General features: G+C 43.4%; 1 protein-coding gene across 2 annotated transcripts in view; it reads left to right on the forward strand.

Moving 5' to 3' along the window:
* BICC1 (BicC family RNA binding protein 1) overlaps window positions 1-17,617 on the forward strand; it is a 420,840-nt gene that overhangs the window by 132,135 nt on the left and 271,088 nt on the right. For both annotated transcript variants that reach the window (XM_063961749.1, XM_063961748.1), the window contains exon 2: window positions 10,857-10,903. In XM_063961749.1, coding sequence (XP_063817819.1) covers window positions 10,857-10,903 — 47 coding nt within the window. The remainder of the gene's footprint in view (window positions 1-10,856; window positions 10,904-17,617) is intronic.

Raw genomic sequence — 17,617 nt, forward strand, 5'->3', positions numbered from 1 at the left:
AGTCGCTGCCGGCAGCGTCTCCGAATCCAAGCGCCACCTGAGACGTCGGTCCCTCCTCTCTGCGCTGCCTCCAACCCATTCCATGTGCTGGAGGCAACCGTGCGGGTCATCACGATGACAGGCGTATGGAAGATGCAGGAGGGAGCCGAGGAGAAGGAGAGGAGGGCCTTCACCACGGGCAGCCCGGTGGGTCTGCTGCAGAGAAGATGAGATGGGGCCGAGCGGGACATGTCAATGCGGTCGGGCACCACGACCGCAAACTATGAGGAGGTCAGAGCGCTGCGACCTGGGGGAATGGCACTGATAAATCTTTAGTTTCACTTTCCTATATGCATTTAATAACATGGCCAACACCTGCACATTATACCTGTGAGGGCGCAGGCAGCAAAGTAGGTGCGCTTCCTGTTACACTGCATCTTATTCCCCCAGCGTCCGTTCCACTCCCAACTACTAGTGCACACATCCTGTCCCCTGCTACCACTACTACACCTATCTTACCACCTGCTACCACTACTGCACCTATCCTACCCCCTACCACTACTGCACCTATCTTACCCCCTGCTACCACTACTGCACCTATCTTACCCCCTGCTACCACTACTGCACCTATCTTACCACCTGCTACCACTACTACACCTATCTTACCACCTGCTACCACTACTGCACCTATCTTACCCCCTGCTACCACTACTACACCTATCTTACCACCTGCTACCACTACTGCACCTATCTTACCCCCTGCTACCACTACTGCACCTATCTTACCACCTGCTACCACTACTGCACCTATCTTACCCCCTGCTACCACTACTGCACCTATCTTACCCCCTGCTACCACTACTACACCTATCTTACCCCCTGCTACCACTACTGCACCTATCTTACCCCCTGCTACCACTACTACACCTATCTTACCACCTGCTACCACTACTGCACCTATCTTACCCCCTGCTACCACTACTGCACCTATCTTACCCCCTGCTACCACTACTGCACCTATCTTACCACCTGCTACCACTACTGCACCTATCTTACCCCCTGCTACCACTACTGCACCTATCTTACCCCCTGCTACCACTACTGCACCTATCTTACCCCCTGCTACCACTACTGCACCTATCTTACCCCCTGCTACCACTACTGCACCTATCTTACCCCCTGCTACCACTACTGCACCTATCTTACCCCCTGCTACCACTACTGCACCTATCTTACCCCCTGCTACCACTACTGCACCTATCTTACCCCCTGCTACCACTACTGCACCTATCTTACCCCCTGCTACCACTACTGCACCTATCTTACCCCCTGCTACCACTACTGCACCTATCTTACCCCCTGCTACCACTACTGCACCTATCTTACCCCCTGCTACCACTACTGCACCTATCTTACCCCCTGCTACCACTACTGCACCTATCTTACCCCCTGCTACCACTACTGCACCTATCTTACCCCCTGCTACCACTACTGCACCTATCTTACCCCCTGCTACCACTACTGCACCTATCTTACCCCCTGCTACCACTACTGCACCTATCTTACCCCCTGCTACCACTACTGCACCTATCCTACCCCCTACCACTACTGCACCCATCCTGCCCCCTGCTACCACCACTACTGCACCCATCCTGCCCCCTGCTACCACTACTGCACCTATCCTACCCCCTACTACTACTGCACCCATCCTGCCCCCTGCTACCACTACTGCTCCCATCCTGCTACCAGTACTGCACCTATCCTATCCCCTTCCACCTCTACTGCACCCATTCTATCCCACATACCCACACAGTGCCCATTATAAACACCCCCATACCCACACAGTGCTCAGTATTCACAATGCCCAGTATACACACCCCCATAGTGACCATCATACGCACACCCATACCACACAGCGCCCATCATACGCACACCCATACCACACAGCGCCCATCATACGCACACCCATGCCACACAGCGCCCATCATACGCACACCCATGCCACACAGCGCCCATCATACGCACACCCATGCCACACAGCGCCCATCATACGCACATTCATGCCACACAGCGCCCATCATACGCACACCCATACCACACAGCGCCCATCATACGCACACCCATACCACACAGCGCCCATCATACGCACACCCATGCCACACAGCGCCCATCATACGCAATCTATGCCACACAGCGCCCATCATACGCACACCCATGCCACACAGCGCCCATCATACGCACACCCATACCACACAGCGCCCATCATACGCACACCCATGCCACACAGCGCCCATCATACGCACACCCATGCCACACAGCGCCCATCATACGCACACCCATGCCACACTGCGCACACCCATGCCACACAGCGCCCATCATACGCACACCCATGCCACACAGCGCCCATCATATGCACACCCATGCCACACAGCGCCCATCATACGCACACCCATGCCACACTGCGCCCATCATACGCACACCCATGCCACACTGCGCCCATCATACGCACACCCATGCCACACAGCGCCCAACACACGCACACTCCTATACCACACAGTGCCCATTATACACACTTACAATGCTCATAGCACCCTCTATACCCACACACTGGCCATCATACTCACCACCCATACCCACACAGTGCTCATTATACACCCCCCCAGCGCCTAGCATATGGGTACTCCATACCCACAGTGCCCATGATAAATCCCCCCATACACAGTGACCAGCAAACATAAACTCCCATATCCACACACAGTGCTCAGCATAGACACAACTGCCACACCCACACAGTGCTCAGCATACACACAAACAATCAATCCCCAAACCAAAGCAGTGCCCAGCATACGCACACACCTCGTGTTATAGCGGTAGGGCTTCAACAAGGACACAGAGAAGCTGATCTTAAAAGTTGACGGGGAGCAGGAAGCACCGAATCCTGGGTACTGATGCCTCCCTGCCCCTAACACTGCCTACAGCACTTCCTGCACCTAACCCCCTATTTGCCCCGCAATACTGCCATAACTGCTGTCTACCATGTGGGGTGGTCTAATGCTATGTGGGGAGGCATAAGGGGACCTCAAAAGCATACATTGCTATGGGACCCAGAAACTGTGAAGTAGGACCCCAATTTTTTAAAGTGAGGGGTCCCCGGGACCCACAATTTTTTCAGCTCAGCGCGATCACTGGTTTTACTTCAGGAATATGCTTGTTAGGCTAGTATAGGATCGCATATAAGTGATTGCAGGTGTATATTTTTGCTTCTTGGTTTTTTTTCATTAGTGAAATAATGCTTTCATTATCAGAGTTTGGAGTAGATGTACTAAGACTTAGAGAGTGATAAAGTGGAGAGAAATAAATTACCAGCCAACTGGCCATGTTACAGGCTGTGTTTGAAAAATGATACCCCTTTCAGGCATATGACCCTCAATCCTGGGATTTTCTCTTCAGCAAAATCCCGGGTTTTTCTACAGACCCCCTTTTACACTACACCACAGACTGGAAAATTCCTGGGTTGGCCCCTTTCCGAAATAAGCTGTTTTTTACGGTTTTGAGGGCAGTCTCATCATTTTAAGGGGACGGTTTGCATGCACACAATAATGAGGTCATGCAAAGGGGAGGGCAGGCTATAAATGGACTGGGTGTGGTGCCCATAATGCATTGCTTGATTCATGGCTGACGAGCACTTCTCTGTGCAGCTCTGTGTTACTCTGGCACTGGCACACATACATGCACAGCTGTGTGTACCTTCTGCACTCCACAATTCACTGCAAAGCTCTCTGCTTCCTCCCATGCTGCTGTGGCGTCTGTTCCCCTCCGTCTGCCGCTGATGAGGTCATCAGCAGGCATCAGGTGGCCCTTTCTGACCAATGAAAACATTTTTCATGCAGCCAGAGAGCAAATTCCCGGGTCTGCGCCTTTCAGACTTAACCCGGGAAGCAAAACCCGGTAAAATCCAAGGTCAATTGCAGGGTTGGTGATCCGGATCACATTCTCGGGTCGGTGCCTTTCAGACATACCAAATTCCTGGGTTGATGCGCGTTTATGTGCAAAATCCCGGGAATTTAGAGCATGTCTGAAAGGGGTATTAGTTAGGAGCTGATTGGTTGGTAGTTTCACTTTCCATTTTATGACTCCAAAGCTTAGTACATCTCCCCATTTGTGTTTATTTAGGAATGTTAATTAGGACCTGTCACAAGTTGATAAACCCATTTGACCAGTTAGTACAGTGATGGGCAACAAGTGGCCCTCTGAGCCATAACTTACATCCCCTAGATCATTCCTATGTTTTGCCTTATTTGTTGTAGCTTTTAATACCTTATAGGCTTGATCACATGTATTTAGCTGCACTCTGCTGCTTGAACAGGTTTCTGACTTTTTTTTGTGTGTGCGATAGTGGCAAATATAGCGTACAGGTGACTTTCAGTAGGTTTGTTAAGGTTTTGTTTTTAAAACTTGATGCTTCTGTCCTCTATGATCAGTGTAAGAGGCCATTTTAGTGGTTGATCGACAATTATTTGATCATCCCATCCCCCAGATTTACTGCTACAGGTTGGGATACGGTCATTAGGTCGACACCACTTAGGTCGACAGTCATTAGGTCGACCACTATTTGTCGACATGCATTAGGTCGACGTGTACTAGGTAGTGATGAGCGGATTCGGTTTTACTCGGTTTTACTCGGTTCTCAAAACCGAATCTTATTGGCTATCCAAAACACGTGACATCAGTGAGCCAATAAGATTCGGTTTTGAGAACCGAGTAAAACCGAATCCGCTCATCACTAGTACTAGGTCGATGGTTCGAAAGGTCGACATGAGTTTTAAACATTTTCTTTACATTTTTGGACTTTTTCATACTTTACGATCCACGTGGACTACAGTTGGGAATGGTAACCTGTGCTGAGCGCAGCGGTAGCAGAGCAAGGCACCTTGCTTCGCTCGCCATGTGAGGGGACACGGTGCACTAATTGGGGATCCCCGTCTCTTTACGAAGAAAACACCAAAAAAGGTAAAAAAAACCTCATGTCGACCGAATGACCCTGTCGACCTAATGACTGTCGACCCAACGACCCATACCTCTGCAGGTTAAATATGTATGTCAATATGATCGTTAAAGGGTGAGTCTTGAGTTCCCACTCGCAGATCTTTGTATCCAATGGCAGGTCATTCAGTCTGTCTTTTGTCTGAAGAGACAATTGAGTTGTTTTTTTAGTCGATTTTTCCAGACGCCCAAACAACTGTGAGGATTCAATTGTTTTTGGGTGCTTGTGCATATCGAGTCCCAAACAGACTGGGTTTAGCCACTTAAAACGGGTAAACCCACCTAAAGTCTTGCCGTGTGCCTCCTAGTGGTAGCTGCAGGGGAAAATAAATGAAACTATATATATATATATATATATATATATATATATATATATATATACACACTAAAATTCCAGAGTGTGCTGATGTATGTTTGTTGATGCACGAACAGGTGTGACCCTGTCTGAGTTTTCGTATAGAGAGTTCTCTTCTGTCTCTTTTAGCTTTAATGGATACTCTCCGTTGAGGCCTGTAATAATCCCTCTCACCAAAAAATCACCCAGAGAGATTGAAACGATACATCAGTAAAATACACCATACATATTATTGTAAAATGTAAAAAAATTGACAGTACAATGTTTGTACATAAACCCCCCCCCAAAAAAAAAATAGATATATTTTTTTTAATATGATAATAATGTAAACTGTATTGTGTAGCTGATGCGTATGTATGTATGTGTGTGTGTGTATATATATATATATATATATATATATATATATATATATATATATATATATATATATATATTATAATGTACACACACACACACACACACACACACACACACACACACACACACACACACACACACACACACACACACGGTTATCTTGACTAGTTTTCTGCGGCTAGGCACAAAATTACTTATTAGCATAAACCCTTCATCTATTGATCTCAGCTGCAATACAGTCCAGAGAACAATACAGCAGGGGATTAAGTCCGACTGGCCAGTCTCAGTTAATCCTATTAAAGGTCAAGTTAAACGTGGACCCATCTGTATGTATGCATGTGTGTATGTATGTGTGTGTGTATGTATATGTGTGTGTGTGTGTGTGTGTGTATATATGTATGTATATGTATATATATATATATATATATATATATATATAATTAGTATGTATTTTTATGTTTTTTTGTTTATTTCTATAATATTATTATTATTATTATTATTATTATTATTATTATTATATTTAATTTTTTACCACACACTCCCTTTTTCTTTCGTACCACTGATTTTATTATATTCAAATGATTATGATTGGAGGCTCTACATGAAGTTATAGGGGTATATTCAATTAGGGTCGAAAACTGCCGTCTGTTAAAAAGACGGCAGTTTTCGACTTTTTAAGGACGAATCGTGATTCGACCTATTCAATCCCAGCTGTTTTTATTCGACAAGTCGGGGAATTCGATTTGTCGAATAGTACGTGAATCGGGGGTATAGCTGCCGATTCACGTTCTTTTGAAGGAAACTGGGCCTAATTCAACAGGGTTTGGCCCCGTTTCCGACCATCTCGGTCCGACATAAAAAAATGGCGGACTGAGATGAGGGACCTTACCGGAGGAGAGGGGGGAGAGCCACGGGGAGACAGGGGACAGTTGCGGGCATACAAGGGAGAGCAGCGCTACAGCGCTGCAGCAGGATGTCTCACAGCGGCGCCGCTCACGGCAGCGTCCACCCGGCTCCAGCAAGTGAGGTCACACTTGCTGGAGCCAGGTGGACACTGCCGTGAGGTCTGGCGGCTGTGAGACATCCTTCTGCAGCACTGCTGTAGCGCTGCTCTCCTCCGTCTGCCCGCGGCTGTCCCAGCTGGTCTCTCCCCTCTCCTCCGCTCACTGGTCTGATCTCAATTCGACTTTTTTTTAAAGCCGAATTGAGATGGGATTGAATAGGGGTTGTCTGATCCATTCCGACAAATGCATGTAGGAATGGATCCGACCCTAATTGAATATACCCCATAGAGGGTAAACTATTTTGGGTATTTTAACTATTTAGTTTTCATTACTCAGAGCAGTTTACAGTAAATGAATTGGTGAAACAATCTAAGTCGCCCAGGAATTGGAGTGTAGAATAAATGAGTAACTTTGACTGCTAACCATTAACACACTAAATTATGTGAACAACACGTCTTTATCCAGCAAAAATGTAGCAGAGTTTACTGACCAATATCTCTACATGAAAGTATTAGATTAGCATGGTCTCCATATAACTCATGTATTTACTGCTGACAGTTTAAAGTACCTAAATAGTATTGGTACTGTATAAACCCTTTGTATCTCTTACATTTTTCTTGCACTTCCCTGTCTGCCATATATCATTTTTCTGTTCTGTAAAAAATAAATTATAAAAAAAATAGTTTTGGTTCTGGCATAATTGGAGTTTCTGATCTAGTCTTGGGTAAGGGATCTTCTATTTAGTGTGCTCAGAACTAGGCAATTTTTAATTGTGTAATGTATATTAGTGGTACTAAAAGCTTTTATTTGGAAAAAAAACACCATGAGCTTTTCCCTTACTGCCCTTGACATTTGTATTAATTAAATTGTATATCGGTGCTCCTCACAATGATGTGTACAAGGAAATATACTGCTCATGTTTGTGTCGTTTCTCCTTTTTGTAACTTTCTGGATAGAAAAAAAGCCATGCTTGTATTTGCAAATCCAGGACATGCTGGATTCACTGTGTGCTGACTTAAGTGCAGCTTGTGGTGGTATTTAATAGCTTAAAATGTAGAAATCTTTTCCAGTTTCCCATACAACAGCAATGAGGAAATTTATTCACAAAGTACAGGGGAATTTTCCCAAGATGCTGTACGAGTTGGGTCTCTTAGAGGACACAGCCATTTTATCTGGGCTGAAGCATCATTAAATGAATGAACTAGTGACGTTGCTGTTAAAATGAGTGTTATTTAGTTACTGGGGTGCCATGTACCAGAGTGAAACATCACGCTTATAAATAGCTTTGTAGAACAAGGATTTCTTTCCTCATGAATATTTGCCTCTGCTTGTTGGACTTGCGTTGTACAACTTTCAGGGAATATCAGACATTACATCATGTCATGATTCCTGTTGAATGCTCATATATATGTAGAGCATAGAATGCATTAACCAGAGTGTAGATGTAACCATTTTTAGATACATAGGGAAGCTGTACCCCACTTGTCACCAGAAGTAAATTAGTTAGATGTACTGCATGCCATCTTACAAATCATGGCACGTCACTGTGGGTAATAAAAAACACAGCATAGCCGTTAATGTTCCTCTATTTCTGTGGTTGTATGTACCGTATTTTTCGGACCATAAGACGCACCTAGTTTTTAGAGTAGGAAAACTGGAAAAAAAATATTCTGAACCATTTCTGCTTTATCATCCTTGGGCTGCCTCCCTAGTTTTCACCAAGCTCTAAGAGATATTTCTGTGTGATTTCTCAGACTCCTACAAGGATTCTGTACAGTGCAGCCTTCTGTCAGAGCCAGCATACAGAGACACACACACACACATCAGAGCCAGCATACACATAGACACACACACACACACACACACACACACACACACACACACACACACACACTGACAGTACCAGTGGTTCCCTGCGTCCAGGCTCTCAGCTAACGCTGCCCGCGGTGCACTCCTGAGGAGGGAGGAGGTGGGGGGGAGTGGGGGAGTCACATGATGCCGGCTCTGCTGCTGAGATGCGGGCGCTCTGCTGATGACGGCGCAGCAGCAGCATCCAGGACCCGCCGCTACCCGCCGGCCGCCGGCGCTACCCACAAACACGTCTTATTCGCTCCATAAGACGCACATACTTTTTCCCCCACATTTTTGGGGAGAAAAAGTGCGTCTTATGGTCCGAAAAATACGGTAGGTATGCATGCATGTATGTATACAAATGTGTCCTCGTACATCTAGCAGGTGCCAGGACCTGTTCAACTTTGCTAACGTCAGGTGTCGTCATATCTCCCCCCTTTCTCCCCCCACCCTCCCCAAAAAATAAATAAATGCATCTTCGTTGCAACACAGTGTGATTAGGACGCACAAGGAGGTTGGGCTGATTAATTTGATATGACACTTGTATATCTGTATGCAGCGGAGTCTCTGACTGACATTGTAACACTTTGTGTACAGGTTCAGAGATTCTGTAAAAGCATTAGTAGTGTTGCAAACATTAATGCATTAATGGCTAACACCTGCTCCAAAAAGTAAATATTTTATGTTGAAGCAAACATTAGTAGTTCAGTAGGTAGCACTCGTATAGCGTTGAAAGCATATAAACATAGCATACTACAATACATACTGACATTTTGATGCAAAGTCCTAAATCTCATGTAGCACTAGCACGGAGGTACATGTCTTTTTCACAAATACTGTAGTTTTTGTGCTGTAAGATACAGTTCAAGAGGAATGTGTTTGCATTACTTTTCACTTCTCTACCTACCCCTCTTAAGCCAAGAATAGTGGTATATTTTTGGTTAAATTAGTAAGTCTGAGATACAAAATGTTTTTCCGCTGTTCTTAAAGGTTTTATTGTATTCCTCGTTTAAACAGTAGAAAAATATTCTTTCTCAGGGGGTCAAAATACGTGACTTAGCAAACATTCACAAATGTGTTATATGTAGGTTTCTAACAATAAGTAACCAGGTGGGATGAGGATAGCAATTCAAACAATTCAAAAAATTCAAAAAATTGAGTATGCACTAGTGAACACAAATAATAACCAAAAGTATAAAACATGAACCAGTATAGAGGCTGGTCAATTACTGGAATTATGCGACTGCACATATTTGGTGGTGCTCCCAGAATTTTTTGAGATATAGAACTGCAAAGGTTTGCAGAAGACCAGAAAGCCAGAGTTTGTAGATGCTAATACAGTAGAGTAATATAAATTTTCTTGGGATAGGCATAATGACTAAGGATCCAGTAGGGTTTGAGGTAACAATAAGGTTAAAAAAAAAAAAAGTCTACATGGGCCAAGTGATTTTTATCTTCAGTCAAATTAAGGCAAAAACTGCACTCTCTGCGTAAATATAGATATAAATAGTCTAAAATTTTACTTTTATTAGTCTTCTAAAACGTTTACTAGAGATAAAAATCAGTTAAGGTTTAATTGGCAACTTAATGTCACAGTTCTGAAATCCTCAACAAATGAGGCAACATTATTCATATCCCTTATATAGAATTAAAACAAAACTACATTATACATCACTAAAGGATAATGTTGTACCCTCAGCAGTTCAGCACTTTCAGAACATCTTGCAGGTACACACTATAAAATGCTGAAAACCTTAATAAAAATTTCAGTTTGAACTAGGTCTACCTAGAGATTTTTTTATTTAATCTTTTCTGTAAAAAGACCATTCCAACACTGTTTCTTATTTTAACAATTGGTTAAATGTTAACTTTTTTTTCTTTTCTTCTTTTTCTATAATATTTTTCTATTTTCTACAGTGGAACCAACATCCAAAATCTCTTGGGGGATTGTGTTTTGTGGCTGTGTGATGAAAAAAAATAAAAAAAATAGATGGTTCTTTGTTTGCAGTCTGCTATGGTGTTTGACACATTTAGAATATTAGTGGGACTAGGAAAGGGCAGTGAGCAGAGGAGCCTGGTGAGACCAATAATCACCTTTATCCTTTTAAATCATAAATAGTAACTATTGTAGACAAGAAACAGTTGGTCTGCAATTGAAAAAGTTTAATTTTGCCAATTTATAATAAAGGCGTAACATGGAATATAATAACATTCTATGCAGGTTTACTAGAATATGTAATTAAACAGAATTTTTTTTCATTTCACAGCGGCGGCAGAAGGAAAAGGCAAAAGTGGTGAAGATTTCTTTCAGAAGGTGAGACGCATTTCATTTATTGCCTTCATGTTCCTTTCAGTCTTAGGGGTCAGTTCAGTTAAATGTGATGTAAGATTGTGTGTACCGATGCAGTGCACGCACCCAACCCTTACATATGGCACGCCTAACATTGGGCCTGATTCAGATTTGATCGGAGTTGCTATCGCTGCTGTTCACATAGCAGCAGCGATAGCACGAATAGGCTAATGCAGCAGGGGGCGTCACGCCTCCTGCTGCATTACTGGTTTGAACTGCGTCCAAGGATTCAGTAACGGATTTTCTCCATTGGGTGGCTGCGTGACCTATGGTGACGCGCAAACCACCCATCGCAGGTCCGGACAAGAGGCAAGGCCTCCGTTTTGAGAAATGGAGGCTATTGCCACTCTTCCCGCACCCTAATGGCATTGGACTGTCAGTCTTTAATGGTCTGATGCCGTAGTGCTACTGATGTCGCAGACGTGTACTGTACATGCGCAGTACTTTGCGACATGAGCCGCTACAGAATCAGGCTCATTGTGCCCTATGTAATGGCAATGTTCTGATGCAGTACACTCAATATAAATATATATATATATATATATATATATATATATATATATATATATATATGTAGTAGTATAACATTGTGCATGATGCAGTGGTGATGTGGGCTGCTGTTGCCAGTATTCACATGCTGTCCCAACGGTGCACCGCCCTTACATTACATTTATTTGAATTGCTTCCTTAATGTTTATGCATTTCTTTATAGGTCCCTTTATTTCAATAATAAAGTACATTCATGCACATTCTCATGTAAACATTTATCTAAAATACTGGTAGTCACAAACAAAGCAGGTGGTGAGAATGTCATGCATTGTCACGTGGAAATTGATTGATTAGCGGTTTCATTCTTGTTTTTTTAAAAAGCAAAATATTATATGCACATACATATGTGTCCTCATAGATCCAGCCTCATTACACCATGCAGTGCGAAATGCCTGGCGGGAATGAGCTGCCAGTTCCCATGCAACTTTAATAGCGTCTGATGTCTTTTTTTTTTCCTTTTTTTTTGTTGTTGCTGCAAATGCGTCTTACTCACAACCCAGTGTGGCTAGGATGTAGGAGAAGATTCTGCTGATGAATTTGATATGACCCTTGTATATTGTGTGTGTGACTGAATCTATATACAAACGGAGTACAATGAAACTTGCATTGGAAAAAAGCAGTGGCTGTTGAATTGTAGCAATTTGTGTACAGACTCCGTCACACACAGATATACAAGTGTCTCCTATCAGATTACACAGTCTCCTGGTGCATCCTAGTCGTGTTGCGACTAAAACCCTATGTCAACAATAAAGACGCAAAAAAATATGCGCCCTACGCTAGCAGAATCTCACGGGACCAGGTGTGCCGAAAGGGGATGTTTGGCGCAACTGCAGCAATAGTGTATCAGAACACGTCTGTATTTTAATACAACAAATGTCTAACAAGACAGAACTCCGTCTGAGTGATGTTTTCTTTGCCTCTGAAGCAGTTGCAGTAATGTCCTGTAGTTGAAACTTCACGATCTGTCTGATTTTAATGCCAGTCGCTTGCTGTGCTTTTCTGAAACCTTTCCTTTATTAACATGGGTGCCAGACATGCAATGTATTATTTTCATGTTTGACTCCGATAATATCAACTTACTTAACGTTATCGAAGGCTCTTACTTAATAAGCCAAATAATAGAATAGCTTCTTATGTCTGACTGTTCTGCAAGGAATAATGCTTTGCTGTAAGCATAGATCTTTTTATTTCAATTCTGCTTATTCTTGATGAGTCAAGCTTTATACAAGGTTCTACATGTGTTTCTAATACAATTCGCAAATCTTTTCAGTAAGTTAGGTGCAATACTACTAGCAACCAGCAGGTGGCTAGGAAGGACATCTGCCAAACCTGCTTAATTATGAATAATGTATTAGATGTGGACAAAACTTAAATGCAAGCTATAATAAAGTGTGGATATATGGAAAACAAGTGATGAACTCTCTTGCATTCATGTTAGAAGTTTACCAAAGCAGCAGCATTCCATTGTATAGTTCAAAGCTGCCACAATGAGAAATAGATTTGTTTGGAATATGCAAACGCGTACAGCAGTCATAGGCTTAGATAAATGTTTGGTTCTGATTTTGTTATGTCCATCACCTGTGTGACCATTTTACATGTAAATCTATATTAAAGAAAATAATCTATTTAAAATGACAGCAGTCTACAAATATACGATTTCCAATACTTTTAAGGATCAATAAACATTGTTTTATAATGAGTGGATATCAGTATGTGTAGTCTCACGACAAAATTGGAATATTGTGGATGTCTTCACATGCTCCAGAGCTAATATACTAATTAATATGGCTCCTGTTGCAAGTTTAGCTTAGACTTTGACTTAATATACAGTACAAGAATTTTTTCTAAAAAAAAAAAGAAAAAAGAATTCTCACTGTGCTGGTGTGAAAAATATTAAATTGCTACTTTGTATCATGAAATGGTAATTGAAGCTATTAATTTTAAAATTGAACACACAACTGTTATATACTAACGGTCAATAGCAAAGGGATATAACAATAGTAACATATATTATCCCAACACAGGGTTTAATAAGATAAGCATTAATCACATTAAAATCCCTACAGCATTAATTGAGCATGGAGGGATATAACACTCAGTAACTAGTAACGGTTATCTCGATAGAGACAGTTCCATTATAGTCAGTACCACATAGGTCTCAATATATTCGCCCGTTGTTTGATACCCTAAGAATCCGGTAGTTAGGGGATACAAGTCTTCCAGATGTAAAACTGTCCTTTATAAGAGGTATCGGTCATCGGGTCTGGGAGCTCTGGTGGTCGTTACTGCCATGAATAGTTTGCTTTGGGCACTTCTCCGTGGTCTGTCCAGGTATGGAGAGCTTCACCGATGTTTCCTTGAAAGTCCATTAGACGGTTGCTGAGGGTGATTACTGCAGCAGCAGTGTGTGAGGAGTGAGCAGATCAACGCATTTCATTCTCTGTACAGAGAATTTTTTTTACGATAGTTTATAAAACTCCCTTTTGTTCCTTTTTTACACCCAGTTCATCTGTGTTAATTGGGTACAGAACAGCTATACCAGGGCCGAAACTAGGATTTTCGTCACCCGGGGCAAGGCAATAGTTTGCGCCCCCCCAAAAAAAACAAAAAACAACCAACCACAAACAAACAAAAAAAAAAAACCCCAACAACAGTAAAACAAACTGTCAGACTACCAGGAAATTTGAAAAAGGTGATACTATTGGACAATATTCCCCTTTGTGCCTCAAATGCCCTACAGCAGGCATGTCCAAACTGCGGCCCTCCAGCTGTTGTGAAACTACATATCCCAGCATGCCCTGACACAGTTTTGCTGTCAGAGAATGCTAAAGGTGTGTCAGGGCATGCTGGGAAGTGTAGTTTCTCAACAGCTGGAGGGCCGCAGTTTGGACATGCCTGCCCTACAGTATGCGTCACATGCCCTGCCAGCGTGTTCAACTACATGCTCCACTGTGTGTCCCCATACATTGCACTATATCATAACACTTAGTCACTGCACTACATTCCCCTATCCACTGCACTACATCACTATACTACATCCCCTACATGCTGAACTACATCACTACACTACATGCCCCTATGCACTGCACTACATACCCTATATGCTACACTACATCACTACACTACATCCCATTATATGTTACACCACGTCAGTGCACTACATGCCCCTATATACTGCAATACATTACTACACTGCATGCCCTATGTGGTACACTACATCACTACATTACATCCCCCTATGAGCTACACCAAATCCCTCCATCTGGGAGGCAAAGCGGAGCTTGATACTGCTAACTGAGAGCACAGTGCGCTTCTAGAGCTTGTACAGTGCACCGCACACTCGTCGCAGCACTGCATGGCAAAGAAGAGAGTTTAAGACAGTAGCCGGCATAGAAGAGATCCCAGGTACTGGAGCTCACCCGCACAGCGTTGGAGCCAGCTGTGAGCAGACAGGTGGGTCAGAGACATTGCCAAGGGTGCTGTCTGCTGCCTCACTGGAGCAGCACAGCACTGCCGGTAAAATAAAAAAAACCCTGTTCCTCTAACTTCTTGTCACCCCCTCAAATCCTGCACCCGAGGCGCATGCCCCCTTAGCGCCCCAAACCCCCCGCCCCCCCTAGTTACGGTAACACAAGTTCAGTTTTGTCCTTAAATATATCTTGGTCACCAACACTTACACAATCTAGTGTTCGAGATATCTGACTGGGGCCACAGGTGTCTTACGTGCACATTACTGTTTCCCTCTCTCCTACGTGGTACAGCAGGCACTGGGTTGGTGGATAGCACTGTCTATGTGAGATATGTGTGCCAGGGGGTGTAGAACAGTGTCCCAAGCATTGCTGGGCTGGGCTCACTTTTCTGCTGCCAATCTGGTCTTTTCAGGGGTGGTCTTCAGTATGCCGACTGTCGGGATCCCGGCGCACAGTATACCGGCGCCGGAATTCCGACTTCCGTCATACCGACACTTTTTTTCTCCCTTGTGGGGGTCCACGACCCCCCTGGAGGGAGAATAAAATAGCGTGGTGCGCCACCGTGCCCGCAGCATGGCGCGCGCAGGCTCATTTGCGCTCGCCACGCTGTCAGTATGCCGGCGGTCGGGTGCTGGTTGCCGGGAGCCCGGCCGCTGGCATACCATACTACACCCCTTTTCAGATGGGCCTACTGCCTGCTGGAGAGTAGTGGCACTTGAGTTCATCACAGTGGACAGGCCAAAAAAGTGCGGTTTGTTCCCGTTTACACAGAGGTAGGTGTATCCTACCATCGTTACGATGTGTATTTCAATGTCTAGAAATCAAAACGTATTGAGCAATGTAATGAAGGTCGGAGCGACATATCGCATCTTTCTTCATTATATTTACTGCGGTTGCTAGTGTTCTCGCCCACTTGGGCATGCAGCAGGGCTGGCCGGACGATGTCCGTAGTGACCGCGGGCACCCTCAAATCGGTTATACACGCTGAGCGACATGCCCAATTAGTCCTAATGGAATTAATAGAGCTATCACAATCTGCAAATAGTCACAGCCTGGCACAGCATGCTGTGTCACAGTAAGATGAGCATGGCTTTATCTGTAGGTATACTGCTTTGTTACCCACTGAATTGGAATGATCCTTTGAATGCTACAGTCTCTACTGTTGGAGAACCATTTTGCACACAAAATAGCTTGAGCCTTCTCAAAGGGGAGAGACTTCTCAGTCCTTCTAAGGAGGACAAGTGAGCTGTTGCCCATAGCAACCAATGCTTCATCTAAATATTTAAAAAAACAACAACAAATAATAGAGTAAATAAATGAATAAAATGTGATTGTCAGTGTTAATAGAAACTGCTCTTATGAGTAACAAAATAAGTTGATCATTTTAATTTTTTTTGTATTTTAGGAGTAAGTGAAGGAAAAGCCATTCTGTATGTTCAGTATGCCCAATGATGTTCTATAATCTAGATTTGTGCCTGTACTGTCTCAATCCTGAATAATTGTAGCTTCCATAGTAACAGGGACAAAACAAGAGCAAAAACATGTTAATATACTGAAGAATGTATCAATGTATGAAGAAAAGCAGATATACCCCTGCATGTTTCTTTATTATTCTATACTAATCTTTATATATGGTTCCCCTCCTAGAGTTTGTGTCAGTTGTGGGAGCTGATGAAATACACACAGCTCTGCTATATAAACAGCTTAGAGCAGAACAATGATCTATGATAATTTGTAATGTGGAACTATGAACCAAATGCTAGTGCAGTGGTGACGGAGACCGTTTATGTCCACCAGAGAATAGAGTTGAAAGCTATTGCAGCGGCAGCAGGCATCCCATTGAACCTGAGAATACCTGCTCTGTAGTTGCCCATACACTATACACTTGAAATAAGAAATGCATAGAATTACATCTGGCATATAGTACAATACCAAGAAGTGTGTGATCCCCAAGGATGGGATAGCCCGTATCACCAAGATGACTTAAAGAAGTGTGATAAGGTTATTGATTTTAAAAGTTTTGGCCCTGTTAAAATAATTGGTGGAGTTTAGTGAGGGGGTTTTATAGGTGCAAATTGCCTGGTCTAGGGCCTCTTTTTCTTGAAGGAACATTCCCACCCTCCTTCTGCTTTTTGTTTGCTTGGCAGATTAGAATGTGTGTTGGTGGCCATCTTGCCATTGTCGTGTTTTAGGTGCTCTCTCCTACAGTACACTGGTTAGGATGATTTTACCCTACTGGGGTCAGCAGCAAAACCCACACAGATGGGCCTCTTGTGTCATTGCAAGGGGAGTGTGTTGATAGACCAGCAGTTTGTCCCACATAGGCATGTTGAAGTTTGTTTGGGCAAGTCGCGATATGGTTAGCTTGCTCCAATGCCTTATTCAGTACCATACCGGATATTCAAATTAATAATTTTAATAAAAGCTAATTTTTCCTGCCAATAAATATCGCTTGTGCTCATGGTCAGTTTGTTTGTTTCCTCTTTCATTCTAAACCTAACCATCATCATCAGTAAATGTTTCATCTTCTCAGTCGATGCTTACTTGGCTGTAAGCGTCTAGTACTCTAGCAATTCTATCACCATAGCATTTCACCCTAAAAGGTGAAAACTTAGCACACATTCAACTGGGTTAAAAAGCTGTGTACTCTAGTCTTTGC

This window comes from Pseudophryne corroboree, chromosome 3 (genome assembly GCF_028390025.1).
Source record: "Pseudophryne corroboree isolate aPseCor3 chromosome 3, aPseCor3.hap2, whole genome shotgun sequence".
Taxonomy (NCBI): Eukaryota; Metazoa; Chordata; class Amphibia; order Anura; family Myobatrachidae; genus Pseudophryne; species Pseudophryne corroboree.